This window comes from Scatophagus argus, chromosome 6 (genome assembly GCF_020382885.2).
Source record: "Scatophagus argus isolate fScaArg1 chromosome 6, fScaArg1.pri, whole genome shotgun sequence".
NCBI classification, from domain to species: Eukaryota; Metazoa; Chordata; class Actinopteri; family Scatophagidae; genus Scatophagus; species Scatophagus argus.
In genome coordinates, this window is record NC_058498.1 from 2,588,329 (window position 1) to 2,607,523 (window position 19,195).

Sequence of the window (19,195 nt, forward strand, 5' to 3'; positions counted from 1 at the left end):
AGAATTACCTGATCAGGTGAATACACACTTACAACAGTGATATTTGGTCCTGAATGACTGGTGAAGTCAAACTTTTCAACAGATGTCAATCTTCAATAGTGCCATTCTGAAATAATTTAGATCATCTTTTCTGAAAGCTTGTGTTTTATCAATTTCAGTTACATTCAACATTTTTAGCATTTTAACTGGTAGCAGCTTTCTCACCAAGCAGCACTTTTGCACAGCAGGATTATTGCCTGTATCTCAACCCTACTTAAAGTCCATTCATTTCCTATCGCACTAAGAAACAGAGGAATTTGATTTCCGGGTAGACAGTAAAAAACATTAGCTGAGAAAATCTATCCATGCTGGCCTTTTCACAACCACCAGTTCAATGGCCAGTCAGATTTTTGAGATATACCTCATCTCCCTGTGAACATGCAGACCTGCAGAACTATTCAGTGTGGCTCTCTGGCCCAGACTGACACTTATTACTGATATATTAAACACATTTTAGAGGACTCTGTCCAGTAGAGCAGCCTGAAACACTGAAGATCAGCGATTGGTTCTGTCTGGATAAATGAACTGAGATGAAAAACAAAACGCTGCTGAGGAGAATGGACAGCACAACTAAATTAACTTCCCTTCGCTCCTGTCCACTCAGCAGGTGAAATGGACTCCAGTCTGTCTCTGTGGATTACAGCTGCCAGCCTCATCACACCTGGAGACACAGGGTCCACTTGTCTCCTGTCCTACCTTTCCTTCAAGTTTACTCTTTTCTCATCTTCTAACTCCTTCTTCTCTTTCCATCCTTTCCTTTTACTCTTCTAACTCTTGGTTTCTCTTTTGTCCTGCCTTGTAATGTCTCCATTCTCACCTCTGTCTGCTGCCTAATTAAAACAAAAATAACAATGGCAGATACACTACTTGTAGAAAAAGAGCCAAAAAATCTGTATTAAAAAGACACTGCAGCCTACACTGAACTTGACATTGGCTCAAAAATATTCAGATTTGTCTTCCTCTTGGCAGCACACCCTGCAATGGGATGAAAACCTCGTGCTTTTGATTTGAAATGACACCATAACACACATTAAACGCAACCAAGAAGAAGACCCTTCAAAGAGAAGAATACATTTCAAATAATGAAGGTCACTTACTTTTTTCTTTTTCCTCAGGTTGACTTTCACGCCGTCTACAGACACCACGATGTTGACTTTTTTCTTCTTGATGTTTTTCACCTTGAACTCATACTGCAGAGAGAAGGCAGACAGAGACAGACATATTAACGATTGGGTGGATTAAAGCAGGCGGTGACATTGTTACAGCCTCTCAAATATTTGAAGAGGGATCAGTTCGAGCCACGTCTGGAGGCAACGTTACAGAGGACAGCATCACAATGTGACAAAATGAAATGTTCACTGACACATTTTGTTCACTGTTTAAAGCACATACATCTTAACATGTAATCTCCACATTAAAGGGGAATTTTACACCTCCAGACGACCAGAAAGCGAGCTGTGACGCTGTGAGGCGTGAATAAAGAAAAATGGTTTCCGACTGAATTAAGTTTCACCTTCACATAAAGTACCATCTTTACATCCACGCAGTCAATTATCATACGTGTGACACTTGACAGTCACAGTCAGTTCAAAACATTTGCAATCTTTTGTCACACCATTCAAGTACCAGCATATTTCTTTCTGATAGATTTCTGACTTAACCATATTTTCACACTTTTACAAAACTTAAGGATGTCAATTCTCCATGATGTGGTTTGATAAAAATGCAGATTGTGGTATACAGATGACTGGCTGGCTTGAACTTCTGTTGTACTTTGCCATCTAAGAGTCAAAGAGGCTTCCCATCCAGTCCAGTCCAGTCTCAGTGTTTCACACTAATGATGAACAGAAATGCCAGAGAAAAAGACAAACAGCCCAGGTGAATAAACACAGCATGGTCAGCAGACCTCTGTCACAGTCAATTTACACACCACAGATCAGACTGAGACGGCCTCCATCGTCTCCTCCGCCTCTAACGGAGCTGTGAGGCTGTCAAACAGTCGATACGGCGTGGAGACACACTGAGTGCATGTCAAACACGACACAGGAGTAAAACGTGGATCAAGTGGCTTTTTTGTTACTGCAGTAATCCCGTGTTCACGTCCAAGTGCACGGACGTATGCAAGCGCACGTGTAGCCAGGTGACCGCCGACCTCGCCCTGCCACAGTCCTCTGCAAGCTGACGATATTCTGAATTAGTGCCATGTAATTGAGTCCAAGTGTCACAGTGACCTGGGGAGACATTAGTTCGAGGTGCAGTTGATTTCTGTCTATCAGCTCTCTCGCCGGATTGCTGTGTCTTCCAGGGTGACACATTAATGTGCTTCCCAAAGTGGCTGCCTGTTGATGCTGAACGAGCAGGCTACTGCATGCAGGAAAGCCATTACGTTACAAGCCCGAGACGCTGGAAGATTCACCCTGTTTGTTCAAATTAAATTCTCGTCGCAGGTACCGAAGCTCGTGGGGAATCTGCTCAGTGCAAGGAAGTGAGAAATCGAAACTTAAGACAGCAAGAAAACGGCAATGGCTGAGACGCTACTCTGCCCAAACAAGGTGACAAGTTGACTTCCTGCACCACCGCCAGCAAACACTGAAAAACATTTAGTTGACTGACGCCTCCGCAGGATTTCTGTTTAATGAAGTTCTCAAAGCTTTCAGCAGTGACCTTGTACTTTCATTTAGAGACGGTGAAATCCAAACTTTCTGGCAGTCATGTCTGTCAGCAGACTGGCCTTTGCTCTCTTCTCTGTGCTGTCATTTGGACTGGAATTTGGACTGGAATTGACTTGGTTTTCTCCAATTCAGATGCAAAAAGAAAAAACAAAAGACATCACTCTGTGTAGAAGTTCTAAAAATACCAGTCCTGCAGGGACAATATCAAATATTTTGACAAAATGTCTCGAGACTGACACTGCGACAACTTTCACAAAATGTTAACACAGTGAGATTTTTGATAAATAATTATCGGTAATGTCATAATTATGGCTCAGTGAGTAAAAGCAAACATTAAAACAAGCCTGGGAAGTTCAGATATTTTCTGCTTGTTACTGTAAAGCAGGCTTCAAACCCAGGAAAAGACAACACAAATCAAAAATCAACCTCACTTAAATGACACATTTAAACAGCTGTTCTTATTAGCAGACCTTTTATAGTCTAAACAATTTATCAAGGTGTATCAAAAGCCAGTTCAGACCTTATTCTGCAGTATAAGCTCTAACGACTTATTTTGGGTAATGTTGTTCTTGGACAGATCCAAGTACACAAAACATCCTTCTGCATGGAGCTGATTAATATTAATAAGCATTTTGTTCTACAATAAAGTGTACAAGGCTCATTAATATGAGGACATTAAACCGCAACAACAGAAACAAGCTCACACAGGAACTCCAGTTCAGCTGAAAGCGCTTATCAGGGATCACACTGTTTTATTATGTTATGAAATTACAGTTTGTATATTGAGGATGACTGGCTGTTGTCTTCAGATTAGTGGACTGCGATAAAGACGGTTTGATGTCAGTCCCTGATCCAATGGAAACAGTACGTGTACTCCAGAGAACAAAATGTGACTGCTTTCTTGTTATGAAAAGAACAAGCTGGAAAAAAGACAGAATATGGACTCAACAACCTGTTGATCCCTTCATCAAATGACAGAAGCTCACACACACACACACACACACACACACACATCTATTTCCGTACAATGCAGTACACCCTGCTTCACCCATCATTCTCCAGTCTCACGAATGTTTATGTGTTACAGTTTTATGGGCGTGTTGTAATCTGCTGTAATGTTGACAATGCTGCACATGCGATGGGTTGCATGATTGACCTCCACAGAGAATTTCACAGATTTCATGGGACGTTTGACTCTCTAAGTGTATGTAGCATAATATGAGAGAGAGCACTTAAGTCCAAATAAGCCGGTCTATTCCTGTCTGATGCGGTCAAGTGAATCGACATCAACAAGCGCACAGCTCCCACCCTCCCTGGTGCTTTTCAGGTGTAGGAGCAGTAACACTACTGCGTTTACGTGTATAATATGAGGATATGAATGTGTGTAATTAAAACATTTCTACCACAGAGAGTGCTGCACTTGAGGAGTCGTTTATTTTACACGACCAGCAATTTATTCAGTTTACCTGTTCCCCGAAAGCAGCACCTCTCCACCAGACGAGGCGGTGAGGGTGTTTTAATGAGCACAGATAACAGCTCACAACACAGCTGGGGTCACTTGGGACAATCCCTAATGTCTCTGTGAGATGAGCACACCCAGAACGCCATCAAACTCGGCATTTCAAAAGCAGCCACAATGATATACTGAGAAGCTGCTTCAGGTGACTGAAGGCCTCGTGAGACATCGAGTCCTTTGTTTTGAATAAAAATGTTAGTTATACAAACAGAAATAAAACCTGAAGTTCATGATGTTTAGGCCCACACAACTACAAAGCAAACCCGAGTTAAGATTTCTTTGTGAAATTGCCAGATTACTTAAAAAAAGGGACAAAAAACCTAATTCATCAAAAACAGGAAGCCCTCTGATAACAGACACAGTAAACCATGTTTGGCAGGACGTCGCAAGTAAAACTTTTCTCAGGCAGTAAGTATTTATTCGCGTGTTTGGCTGCTCTGGTTTACAGTAAACAGGATCTGCTTACATGCAGCAGAGATGGACCACTTCAGTGTGCCAAACAGCAACAGGATATTTCCATACATGTAAACAAACTGAAATGAAATGAACACTTAAGTCCAAGAATGGGCTCATCCATCATGCAAATAAGTGAGTTTAACATTTGCAGCCACCGTTTCCTGATAAACAGGTCGTTATTTCCTAAAGGTCCTTTCCTCCTGTTTCCAGCATAATCCATCATTTTGGCAACAAAGACGCCAACACACCGACACAATAGCGTCCTCAGCCAGCGGTGCTATTTTCACTCACAGAAATATCAACCGGGAGCCAGGAGGGCATAATGAAAGCCTGCATTTCTGTTGATGACCGCAATTCATTGAATGTAGCTGGAGCAAAATAAAAGATTCAAATAAACATGCAGACATATGCCAACACACACAGATACAGTACACCGCTGAGGTCAACTACCGGCAGTCAATCAGACTGTTCGATGTTCTCAGCAGGGCGGCAGAGAGTGTGTGCGGAGGTAAAGGGCGCCTGCTATGCTGTTAAATAAGCTATTTATTTCGCTCTCGGACGACGACAACAACACCGTAATTGTCTCAGAAAGGCTTTTGTCAAACTTTCTTGTCCATATTTTACACAGAGGACACAGTTTGTGCTCGTGTGGTGTCCAGCCCTGCCAAGTCAGCCAGACCTCCTCTGCCTGCACGAGCAGACAAACACCCTCAGCCAAGAAGCTCCACTTTCCCCACATGCCGGTTTGTTCCAGCCCAGTGCCTTTGGAGCGGCGAGTTCTCTCCCCGACCAATCACGAGCACAGATCCTTCTCAATGACATGTCTACTCTAGAGAGGGGAAAGGGGATAAAGAGGGCTGTAAAGAATAATAGAATAAAAGAGAAGGCACAGAGTGATACAGTGAGAATATGAGGTTTAATTAACAGCTCAGATCATTAAGCTCATAATTATACAAACTGAAAGTCAAGGACTCTTACATGTGCACACGAGCTGAAATGCATGTGGCTTTACCCTTCACAGAGCACCTGAAGTTACTGCTCACACTGGAAGACGGTTCCTTTTTCTACATGTAAAACTCCAGACAACATCGTCCAGCTAGCAGAGTATTCACTTGAGGTCACTGATCTCTCACATGTATGAGCTAATGATCTGTTACCAACGTATGGCACATCCCATACAGTTCAGTGTTAACAGGGGGGACACTACTTTTCATTTATGTTTTTCTTTTATTTCTAACACCAGTTTATGACAAATACAACAGCAAGATGGTGTTCTTAATCGCTTCCTTCTGTACTGTGATGCAAAAAAAAAAAGTTCCTACATGAAAGTGTAACTAAGTTGACAGAAACTAAGAGTGGGAGTCTAGCTGCATACATTAAAGGCAGTCAGAGTACTGAGTCATCAGGCGCCTGGTCCGACTGCAGATCCACCTGATAGCCATGAACCAATCAGCATGACATTAACTCACCCCGAGAGGGGAAGCGATCAATATCACCAACACTGACCCAAAGGAGAGCCACAGGGACTGACAGACAAAGAAGGGAAGAAAACAACAATCAGAGCTGTGAGAGGACGACGAAGGCCTCCACATCGACATAAATCCTCACTCTCTCATTGTTCTTCATCGCAGGAAGAAACTACAGCACTCCTCAGAAGCAGTGTGTCTCCTCGGCCCACTTTTACCAACTACACAGACCTTTCTTTTTCTTTTTCTGTATTTTTCATTTTTCTCTGGTTCATTCCAACAAGGTCATGTGCAGCATAAGAGCTATCAGTTATCCACAGTCCAATATTTAAGTTAAAGAGCAGGTGGTATCTTTAATTCAAGGTAAGGGATAGCAGTATCCCACAAATAACATCTAACTAATCTGGCACAATGACAGCACACTACTGGTCTACAGCAGACAATCAAACTGTGAAGCTGATGTTCCTTCACTGCTGCTTTTGCTGGTTGATACGTCTGCTCACTGCTGTGCAATTCAGAGAAGTCAGGTACCAGGAACATTAGCTCATGTACCGCAGTGGCTAACACCTGCAGGCATTCAGCAGAATGGCAGCAGCCTCCTCCCTCCCGACCACCGCGGCCCACCTTGGCAGCAATGCTGTGGTCATGTTGACAGTGGAAACGGAGGAGGAGGAAGAGGAGGAAGCCACGTGTCTTCTAAAGAACTTTGATGACTGATGTTGATCTAATTTGTGGGGCATCTGATTCCTCAGTTTGGTGATGAGGTAGCAGGTGAGGGTCTCAGAGGGTCACATTAATATACAGCCATTTTACAAAGTCAGGAAAGCGATGGCGTTACTGTGGGAATGTATGCGTTCTACCGCCACTGCTTTTCAGATGAATGACATTGTAATGAGAGACCGTAATATTCTGATTCTGATTCTGATTAATACAAGTGGCAGCTCTATAAATCAATAACAAGAATGTCCAAGAAGGACAATTTTACATGATTTAAAAACACTCCAACATTTTTCCAAAGCACTGACTCTCAAACTCATGTTGCGTTAAGTACAGACGTGAAGGTCATGTAACCTAAGATCTAAACAATCAGCTCAGCTTCAAGATGGACTCCATCAGAAATCAGTGTCACCAATTCAGCATCTGACCAAATGGGACAGAGGGTCTCAAACCGGCTTTTCTTTTTGGATAATGGATAACGGACAGAAAACATTATGATGTCACAGTGACCTGTGGCCACCACAACCTAACCAGTTTGTGCCAAATTTGAAGAAATTTCCAGAAGGTGGTCTTGAAATATCGTGTTCACCAGAATGAGACGGACGCCTCCGGACGCACTGGTGTCAGTGAGGAGGTAAACAATAATCAAGTAGAAATACAGGGTTTGTCCACCACAGTACTAAAGCAACAGCCGTCCACTCGTCTGTGAACAGCCTCTGCCGCATCGTGTGATTAGACCACAACTAGTCGACTCCCCCCAGAGACTGTCAGATTCTTACACCACCACATCCAGCTGCCAACCACAAAGCTTTCTTCTCTTCCTCTGTCCTACACATCAGCCCCATTTGCTCCTTTAAACCATCCATCTTAATCTTATTCTTTTACTGCTGGTCACTGAAGTGGATCTCTATGTGTTCGTTTCTCTTCTCGTAACCGCTCTGTCATTTTTTTAGCTCACATTCCCACGGCCATATTGATAAAGCGTCAGGCCCCTGTGTGCCACTCTCTCTCCCTCCATCATATAATTTCTATCTTTCACACTCACTCGCTCCTCTCGCTCTCTCCCCCTCTCTTATATTTTCTTGCAACAACAACCCCTTGCCTCCCCCTCCGTCTTCCCCTTCCCCTTTTCTCCACAGACCGGTGGCTGATTCAATCTCAAGCAATGTTGTTTATGAAAAGGCATTTCATTTTCCAAAACCATTTGTGCTTAAGATGCTACAGGGTCCATCATGTTTCATCAATCGCAGCGACACAGCAGTGTCTTTGAACCAAAGCCAAAATTTGCAACTGAATCTTTGTTGACGTAGACAGCAACAACACACACAACAGTAGAAATCAGCCTGAAGGTTTAAGATCTCATAAGAAAAGCAAAATATTATTACATTTCTCAGGAAAACCAATAGAAAATCCTGTCCTTCCATACAAAGAGTTAAATGTTAAAGCGGATCTACAACAAATTTCACCCCTCCACCGGTCCACTCGGTAGCTGCTCTGGAGATCTGAATTGTACTTAATGGTCTTCTTCAGCAGATGGAGTTGACTGATTGTAGCTCTTTAAATTTGATTTTAAAGATGTTTAAGCTCATTCTCGACAAAGTTGACTCTGCTTTATAAAGCAAGTTTATAAGTTCGCTGTATCTTTATAAAGTCAAGCCCATCCAACAACTTTGGGATGAACCCAGAAGTGCAAGCCAGGGCTTTTGCCCAACATCAGTGGACGACCTCATTAATGCTTTTGTGGGTGAAACCTGAAAAGTCTGGTGAAAGTCCTTGGAGAAGAGGGCAGGCGGTAATATCAGCCATTGCCTGTGGTTTTGGAGCAAAACGGTCTGTTATTGGGGTTTCTGTACACCCTGTCCATATACTTTTGGCTGGAGCTGCTGCTGTAGGTTCCGCTAGCCAAATTCAGTCGTGACTGTGATCTGATCTGCTAGTTTTTAGCAGCGAGTTGTCATTTGCTGGACTGTGCGACACCTTTTCACAAGCACATTTTGTCATGTGAAAAAAAACAAAACAACCCATGAAAGACTGTCGGTGAACCACAAACAAACAGTTTTCAAGCAGAGATTCTAGTTTGGTCCAACATGAATCACTACGAGATAAAAAACAACATTTGGGAATGCATCCATTTAAGAAGACATTTCAACATCTGGACTGTCTCCAGTGTGAAAAATTTTGCTTCTGAAGTTTAGATCTCAGGCTTGACAAATGAGACTTTCCAAGAGTGTTGGCACAATTTCCTGTTGTGTCCTATAGGAAACAAGAAAAATCTATTTTTCTGTCGACTGTCACAGTGTTAATGCATAGTTAAAGACTTTCTGCTCTGACACTTTATCACTGTCTCCACATCCCACTTCTTAGATTTCACATTTTCTGAGTCCCGCCTGACTGATGTCTTCTCGTTCTTTGCACATGTGCATCTTCTCTCTGAGGTCATACATCTGTATCCATATTGGACGGATTCATACACAGGGATCAAGCTTCAAAGACAACAGATGCTTATCATAACATCTAAAGTATGACAGATATTTCTCATGTTCCTGTCTGCCCAATTCATACCCACCTGACTTCTTACTGTCTGAAGCATAAGATGATGATATTTCAGATTCTTTCAAGAGAAATCTTTTCAGCTAGTCTGTCTTCTGCCTTTGTTAGAATAGGTGTAGGGCTATTCAGTCAGGGGATTTCCTATGAAACTGATGTAGGGGAAGCATCTTCAGGACAAATGTATTATATCATAATGGATTCCCAGAGGACTCAACGGCAGGGATTAAAGCAAGCCATCATTTAAGGTCATTTCAGCCTTTCCATCATTGTTCTGCCTTTTTCCTATCAACTTTCCTCCATCTACAGTCATGAGAGCAGGAGATGAGTTACGGAGGCTTGTCTTTGCTGTTATTGAACCATGTCAGAGGAGAAATCCCTCTCTCTCCCAAAAGGATAGGGAGACAAACTCAATTTAGGGGCAGTTGGTGTATCGACAAATCACTTCCAGCACACTTTCACTTTAAGGGCCCTGCTGTATAAAAGCTGAAGCGGCTAATGGCCTTCATTGGTTAGAGAGAATAAAGCTTTCTTTCATTCAGAATATATTTAATTTGATGATGAATAAATCAATGAAAGTGGAACCACTGATTATGTTAAAACCGGACCATCATTTTCATTGTAGTCCTCTTTATGACAAGGTACACCAGGCTAGGAATGATACATTTGTTTTTAGAAAATGATTCCCCAAGTGGATACATGACCGCTTATGTTATTCTAGCACAGCATGTATGTAGTTCCCCATTTAAAATGAAAACTATGTAAAAGGGTCTAACTGGCGTGTGCACTGCAAGTCAGCATCCTCATCATGAGTTTTACGGAAAAGGAAAGGAAATGAGGAGCAGCCCTGTTTCTGTACTGCAGCATATGGCTTGTGTTACAGTTCAGCACAGCAGCCAGTGACACAACCCCATTCAAACAGTCACTATGAAAAAACATAGACGGACAACCAAGCAATCAACCAGTTTCCTGTCAGTCTGTAGACTTCCAGGTCTATTCCTCTCCGTTTGTGTGTAAAAGGTCAGTGTAAACAGGAACTGGACCAGAACTAAAATCTAGTAATGTATGATTTTGTTTTTCCCTGTGGTCCAGAACAAAGGAAGTACAGGTGTGAAAACACTGTGAATCAATCACACATTTTTCTCTCGTCCATTTGGTTTTGTAAAGATAAAGCCCATCCTTTCAAACTAAGTACCTCTCTCTTAGTGGAGCTTCAGCATGTTGAGAAAACTAAAGCTCAGAGCTTAGTTAAAGTTGCTAAGCTATGGCTGGGCAGCCACTGTTTAGGGAAAGTGGTAAACAAACTGTCAGTATACTTACCCAGCAAGAGAGCTGAAAACAGTGGTGGCCTTAGATTTTCTGACTCTAAATAAATATTTCATACTGTATATCAATAAAACATTGGAAGTGGACCAATATCCCCCATTTATGTTAAATTCACAAAGCAATTACGTAAAATTTTAGAGCCAAATGCCACATTATTTTGACAACTGTCACTGGAAAAGTGGAAACTAGAGCTGTTTTGCAACAAAATAAAGTAACGTTTTTCTCCCAAACAGACTTTTTACAGAAACACCACAGAGATTTTAATTGGAGGATGAGGTGGCGCCTCAGTACCCACATCAGTATCAGTGCAACCTGTTGAGTACAAAGAGGAGGGTGGAAAGCTTGAAGGGACAGAAAGTAGGTTACTCTTTTTCCCCTCCGCGATTTATTTGACTCATGCATGGCGGGACATCAAGACAGATGAAAGACATTTTCTTCCCGCGTTTCTTTCATTATCTGTTCTATTTCAGTGCGTAAATATGTCAAGTCTGAAATCAACAGAGTTTCTCTATCGCCTTGTACTTTTGAGATGGACTAGTCCCAAGAAAAACAAGGCTTTGACAGTCTACAGAGTCTTCATGAGACCAGAGATGATACCAAACTCCAACAACAACAACAACTTCAAAAAGTTATGAGAAAGAGAAAGCCAAGAAAAGCTTTCAGTTCAGTCTCTTTATTGCTGCTGAGGAGGCAGCTTGTAATTTTCATATACCAAAACTAAATCTATATAAACCAGACAGCTGTTTTAATAGTGATATAATGACATGAATCAGGTCATTTCTGGTTAAACGAGTGACAGCGGGGTCGACTCCCAACCAGCACTGAGCCAAATGTGTGTGAATATAAGCTACAATTAGGCCTGATGGTAGTGATATAAACTGTCTCATTATCTAAACCAACCTTTCTTATGTAAAGATTCTCTATTACTGAGCATCTTGTCCAATGACAGCCACACTTATTAGCATGTCAAAGGCTGCCAGTCAGTCATTCTCTGAATTCCTCGGTGACATATGCCAAATGGCAATCTGTGTGTGTTCACAGACTGAGGGAACTTTAATGTGGGGTGGCTTCCGTTCTCCAAAGACACTCTGGGTTTTTTATTCATGTCTGCAGTACAGCAAGGAGGTTTGATTCTTTCACCATGCCGCTAGTAAAAGCCTTTTATTCCTGCATCGGGGCCCATTTATTAAAATCAAACTCTGACAGACTCAAGGCACCGTCTGTGGTCTGAATAAATCAGAAAGGCAGACAAAGCAAAAGGAAAAAAGAAGGGAGATCACGGAGAGAGCAATAGGAGATGGAAATAGCAAAGACAGAAAAAGGAAACCAACTAAGGCAGGTCTGCACAAGACTTCTGCACTTTCTTTTATCATAATGTTCAACCTCTGCAGTGCACTGTAGCACACTGTACTGCCATTATTTTGTGCGCAGGCACAAATACATAAAAGGTGAATGAAGGATTTTCAGGTATTTCACCTTGATTTATCTAAATCTCATACCTCTAGTCAGAGCTGTAAGGCTGGCTGGGATCAAAGCGTCTACTCTGGAGCAGAACTGGACTGGAAGCACACGAAAATGGCATTTTCAAAGCCAGTATTAGCATCATTACTGTTAAAGCTTCTAATAAACAACCTCAGACATGACGCTCTCTTTGTATCTTTCACCAAAGAAAGTCAGTCTTGTCTGTGTTCATACAATAAATAGAATTAATATTATTACTACTATTTCTCTGAACGTTCAGTGGGAATGACACAGTCACATTATCATTTAAAGCTGCAAGATGAAACTAGTTATCAGTGCTGTTAAAAACAGTTAAAAATGGCCTTCACAGAAAAAAAAACTGATTCATATATTATGTGTGTTTTTCTGGTCTGCATCCTCTACGTTTAAAGGCTTGTCAAGTTTTGTTAATTAAAAGTAGCTGGTTTAGAAAAGACTGTGTTCATGTTTAATAACAAAAATAAACCAAAAAATATTGTTTTTTACAGGGTTTGTGATTCTAAAAAAAAAAAAAAGAAACTCCATAACCGTCTTTTGTCACTACAATCACTTACTAATCACCTACTGACTAACATAGTCTATACTTCTATCCTCATATTCACAAAGAGAGTGTTTTTAAGACTTTTATCTTGAAAAACAACATTGTTCATAAAAGTTCTTTGAGGCAGCAGAAATAGTGTCTAAAAAAAGGACTTCAACTTAAAGCTCCTTTGAGAATCAAAGTCTTCTTCAGCAAAGAAGAACTTTTGAATAAACGATCAGAAGAACCATTTTCTGTTCAAGTTGGCGCCTTTACTTTACTACTTGGTTAAGTTTAAGGAAGTGCTGTGCTCGTGGTGAGAAGAAACCAACACTGTCTGCTGGTATGCTGTTGTCTCTCTGGTGAGGACAGTCTCCATGAAAACACATGTTTCAGAAGCCAGCAGAGTTCTTCTGAACTTGGCTTGCTGGTTCAGAACGTCACGGCATCCTGTATGGGTACTGATGGGGAGCCAAGATGTCAGACCCCCACATCCCCTGCTGCTAACATTCCTCCATATCACAGCACCGCACCACACACTGGACTGGAAACCTCAGCAAAAGGCCAGCCAAGAGCTGGACTGTTTTTGCAACTCCAGAACACAAGAGAGCAATATGCCCAAAGCAAATACAAAACAACAGTCGCCGAATCGTTATGTTACCAAGGCTCCCGCTGCAGCTTTAATCTGCCAGCAACAAACACACACGTAGAGACGCACAATCACAAACAGGAGGAGAAAAAGCAGCACCAGAAAACCAATTACAGAGGAACCTCTGCTATTGACGAGGTGGTCTTGGCTGGAATTAAATTACAGCGTGGGCCGAGCAGTTACTGGCTGTCGTGATAAAGCCCTTCAGAAGACGCGGTGAAGGATTATCAGCTCTTACAGCTTTTAATTGGCAGTTTAATGAAGTCACCCACAATGAATGTGACAGGCACTAAAGGCGGACATCCTGTTTGTACACATCAAATACACCTCAGGGTGAAATATTAGTTCAGCAGGGCACTGTAAAGAGGATCATTAGCCGAGTTCACATGTAATAATCGCTCAAAGAGGATCATAAAAAATGTGTCCTGTACCATCTCTACAATATTATTCACAACAGCAGGTTGGGTTTTACAAGAGAAATTAGCATAGGATTAGCGGACTGCCGTTGCTTTTGAGGAAGAGTCCGTTTCTGTTTTTGCTGACGAGAAAAATGTGCACGACAATATCAAATATTACACAGGGCGCATTAGCTGGGGATTAGGAAGAGTGGCACCTGCCAACAAGGGAGGTCTGAAGAGAACCCAGAGACAGAATCATGGCAGCTTAATGAGAAGATTACACACTGTAACAGTTCATCAGGCCTTACGTAAATAAAGCTTCCAGGAGGATTCCATCACACAATCCTTAATTCAGGAGATACCGTGCCTTCAGGCAACTGAACCTCTTTTCTGCATTGTGTGGAGCTGAAGCCTAAAAATATATTTTCAAAAGTACTGAAAATGAGGATGAAGTATCTGTTCTAAAAAGCATTTAACCTTCCTGAGTCAGTGTTTTCAGGCAGCAGCTTCCACCTCCAGTCTGGATGGGTCTGCATCAGCTTGGCACATCTGGATTTGGGGATTTTCACACATTCCTACGGGCGGATTTGCTCAAGCTGTGAGTTTCTGTGAGCTGACAACTTGTAATCATTACACACATTTTCAGAGGGACTGAAGTTGCTCACATGCTTAAACCTTTTTGGTGAACACATCTGAAGTCTGACTCTTGCTCCTGCGTGGTTCGACATATTTTAAGTGGGTTTGAACAAAAGCCTCTGCCGAATGAGTGTAAAATAATATACTGAAAAAGCTGCATTATGAACTACAGTAAGTCTGCATGTGTGTGGGCTCTAGGGTGCGCGTCACATAAACATCATCATCTGCCCATGAGACAGGAGACCAGGAGACCAGGAGACAATCCTGAGCATGTCTGTGTCCACCATTTCTGTGTGTGCTCTGTGTCTGTTTGGCTCATTAAAACTGTTAACAACCAGTGCAAAGCTTTTCTCAGTCAGACAGAATTTTGTCAGAAGAGCAGTTTTCATATTAGATCAACCTCAGAACATCCTGATTCTGCTATCATCTGCAAGGATGCTCCATGATACATCACCATCTTTACCCTTTGAATTCTGACACTCGATCAAACTGACTGACTGATGAGCACTGTACAGATAACATGTTGTGTGAAGCTCGGATGCTTTGAATTGCCTTGCTGTTTGCTCCTTAAATAAAATATAATCGAATCTTGTATTTTTCCTCTGTGCCTCATAGTTTTTGAAACTGAGCTAAAGCTAAGCTCTGCTTGCATAATAATAATAATAATAGTAATAATAATAATAATAATACATTTGTAACAGTCAGGATAAAATGACTAATCAGAATATTCTCTTGTATGATCAGCAAAATAATGCGCAACAAAGAGAGTTGTGTTTGTGTCAGTCTACCCTGGCTCACTGAGGGAACAAGACAGGAAGGGAAAATAGAGCAGAATCATCTGTTGTTTGTCCTGGCAAAGACCAGTCGCTCATTATCGGCCATTACGCTTGTTTGAATGTGACACTGGCTATTATTTACCTCTAGACCGCAAGCCTGAAAATGTGAAAATGCCTGTTGTGTAACCGGCTATCACAGTCTCTCACCACTAGTGTGTGTCTTCCAGCTTTGTGGTGTTATCCGCTATGATTCACCACCAGCTTGCTATGTGGAGCAAGTCACAGGCTTTCAGGGATCAGAGTTTCACTCCCACTGGGGCCATTTTTACTAGAAACCTTATTCAATCAGGCTAATGTACAGTGAGGCACTTTGGATAAGAGCCTTCACCAAATGGCTTTAAGTCCAGAATTAGAGACCAAAGCATGAATCTCTACTTCCAGGTTTTTTTTCTCTTAAAGATGACCCTCACTTCGCACCATGTTTTTTCTTATAGGAAAAGAGCTTTTTCTTTCTTCCCCGTCATCCACAGCTGACAAAGACAGGACGGTACGACTCCGTCCATTAAAAAAAGACATGCAGTAATGTGGGCATCAGACTGATGACCGCAGCATTGCTGCTCCCTGCAGAGTCTTCTTATTGTCTTGGACCGCCACCGCTGCCACAAGCTCACTTATCAGACAGAGACACACACAGCTGCAGCAGAAGTGTACACACAATCATGGATGCTTGCAGGTATGTACGAGTCATATACACACACTACTACAAAGAACAATGGTTTTCACAGACAAATGTCACCAGAGACAAAACACACACACACACACAAAAAGGAAGGATGCTCCGGGATACACTTTTCCCAGCAGTTGTTCCTCGTCCATGGAGATTATTCCACCCAAGAGCCAAACAAAGCCTGAAATAACCTGACAAGAGAAGACCCCCACAGACAGACAGGGGAAGCCGCCACACATGCGCACGCACACACACATGCTCCCACGCACGCACACACACACAGCGTATGTACTGTACCAACTCTGTGTTCTCTGAGGTCCTCTGTGTTCTGCTCTGCTATCTTATCTCATGGTATTGCAGCAGCAAGAAGTACCAATAGCTTGTACTCGCCTTCACGTACACAACGAGTGAGGAGGATGTGTGACGGAGTTGTGGTGAGCTTTGGCCACAGGCTGCACACTCAACAATCTTATCAGCTGTACTGCTGGTTTCCCAGCTGGGAAAAGAGAGAAGAGTGAGCTCCAGGCCATTCTTCAACTCTAAATACATCAAAAAGAAAATAAACCTACTAAATTATGACTGCTGATGATTATTTTCACTGTCAATTCATGTATTCGCTGGTTTTTTATGATTTCCTTCAAAGAGCTAGTTTTGTCTAACCAAAAGTCTGCATGTGAAGATACGCAATTTTCAATGAAATAAATCAGAAAAGCAGGAAATCATTTATTTTCCATCCGCCGATTCATAAATCAATTGACTAATTGTTTCAGTGCTGCCAAATTAAGCTTTAAGTGTTTTTTCTGGAGATAATTATTTACATTTAAAGCTGCACTAAGCGCTACAAGGATCAAATGACCACGTGCAGTGTGAAAGGGTCACTTGCAGAGACAAACCCACAGTGGATTATCAACCCACTCTGCAGCTGTTTCCCCCTCAGTCCTGCAGAGTTTATTTTAGCATCTTTGAGCTAATTGTTTTGGTTTGTGTTGCAGCAGTGATTCTCCCAGTCAACAGCATGCCAGGCAACATAAAGCTTCCCCTGTCAGACTATTTTTCAGATGCTGTAGTATTAAAGATTATGCATATTTTCATAATATGAGTTTATTCCATGATAAGCCTGAAATGTTCATTGTACTCTGCCTCACAAACATACATTTTATTTGTGCGGCTGCAGCCGGTAGAGCAGCGAGATCCAGACTGGGACTTTCCAGTGCAATCAGTCACCCCTGTGAGCCAAATCCTGCCACACCCATCTTATGATCCACTTAACGGCAAACCCACATGTTCAGGGAGATGGATGAGGGGCGTTATTTTTCCATCCTGGTCACAGAGCCCTCAGACCTCTGACAACTGTGATGCCACTGACCTGTGACGACAATGATTTTTGGGGTCCGTACCTTTTGATTCATCCACTTCACAGACAAGAAAGAGTCATTTCTCATCTGAAAAAGCAGATGATGCGACAAGTACAGTGAAGAGCTAACAACTAGTGAATCAGCACCAGGAGCAAGACCGTTATCAAGCTGTGCGCAGGAACCAAAGAAGAGTAATAACAACAATGCTGAACACTATGCAAGGATTAGCTGATTAATCAATTAGTCCATTAAAGCTGCCAACTGTTTTTGACGATTAATCTGGATGATCAGTCGCGGCTTCTCTTTGTCTTTTATGACAGTAACTGAAGAAAAAGTTTTGGACTGTGGGTTGGACAAAAGTCAAAAACTATGATTACACTTTTATTTAAATTCAACTTAAATTTGCTGTTATTTTCTTACATTTCCTCTGGTGGAAAAATCTCTCTGATGTTTAGTCAACAAACAAGGACCAGAACATTTCCATTTTGAAAATGCTTTCAAACCTGACCCACAGTCAGGACCGTTTCATTCTGGGAGGCTACTTTTACCGTACTGAAATCTTCATAAAAAGTCTGTAAAAATAACAAGAACCTTTTCACTTATGTAAAATAAAGCTCATAATTCATTCAACACCTCTTTTCCATTAAATTGTTTTGTCCTTTCATGTTTTCATTGGTTTATTTAGCCAATTTCTCTTTTCAGACCAATTTCTGTGAACACTTAATTCACGTTCCAGAATAGCATCTATTCAGTATCCTAAACAGCAAATCAATCAGGGGAATTTTCTGTCTCATCTGCCACACAACACCCCATTTCCTCTGAACTCCATGCAAATGTCCTTCTTTGTTCTTCCATTCCCTAAGTTGCCAAAATTGGATTTCCCTTACAGCACTTGCTGTTGAATTCAAATGGATTTGGAGAGGAGGGAAAATCCTTTGTCTAAACAAAATTAAGAGACTGCTGAAAGGGGAAGCAGAAAAGGTAAGGCCAGTTGTTTTGCACAAGACTGAATATGAAAAGTCCAGCATTCTGCAGTGGCAGTCCTGAATAGGTTGGAGGTGTGATGTGATAAGAAAGCAGGGAGAAAGTCTGTTGCCTCAATCAGACGATATGGAGTCTATAATTGAAAGAGAAAGATAGAAAGAAGCTGTGAAACCTAAATTCAGAGCGGCGCTTTTTGTGTTAGCAGAGAGCTTTGAGCTTGGCCTGGCAGGAGACTGAGAACAGAAGAGAAACCTGAAAAGAGCTGTACAGGCCAACAGACAGATCTCACTTCTTGTCAGCCTTGCCTCTTCTCCACAGGCAGGTAATATTAGATATGGAAAAGAGAATATTGCATTAGCAATAGCGATCCCAAGTGATCCACTCCATTAGAGTACAAGGCAGCTCTGGATAAGGCCTTCTCAACAGGATTCAAACAATATGGGAAAATGAAAGTTAAGCCCAGTACAGACAAAAACGAGATGCTCATCTCAGCATTTTGCCTGTATAATCTTTAAAGTTTCTAATGCAATTCAAACATACTTAAAAAATATTCCTCTACAACCCAGTTATCATTAACATCAAAAACAAACATCAAATATTCCACTGAAGCATTACCATTAGCTAAGAGTATTTTAAATTTCTCCATTTCCATCCATGTTTCTCCCAATAAAAAGGCCATGATTAAGGAAGTCATCTCATTTCCATTAACTACAAATGGACCTCAGCATCTCAGCATCTCAGCATCTCATCACTGGGATTGAGATCAGTTCCTGCACATCTGGTGAAGCCACAGAACAGACAGACAGACAGCCATGCTGTTCGATTCGGAGTGTTAAGTCATCCTGCAGTGGAGCAGCTGGCTTGTGGATGCAGGTTTGAATCCAGCTATCCTGCTTATACAGTCAAAGTGC

At 41.8% G+C, this 19,195-nt stretch overlaps 1 protein-coding gene across 3 annotated transcripts in view; it reads right to left on the bottom strand.

The window, feature by feature from the left end:
- Positions 1-19,195, bottom strand: part of nos1apa (nitric oxide synthase 1 (neuronal) adaptor protein a) — a 134,379-nt gene that overhangs the window by 82,535 nt on the left and 32,649 nt on the right. For all 3 annotated transcript variants that reach the window (XR_006843692.1, XM_046392753.1, XM_046392754.1), the window contains exon 3: positions 1,137-1,229. Coding sequence is in view for 2 of the 3 variants with exons in the window: in XM_046392753.1 (XP_046248709.1) it covers positions 1,137-1,229 (93 nt within the window). In the remaining variant the exon portion in view is untranslated. The remainder of the gene's footprint in view (positions 1-1,136; positions 1,230-19,195) is intronic.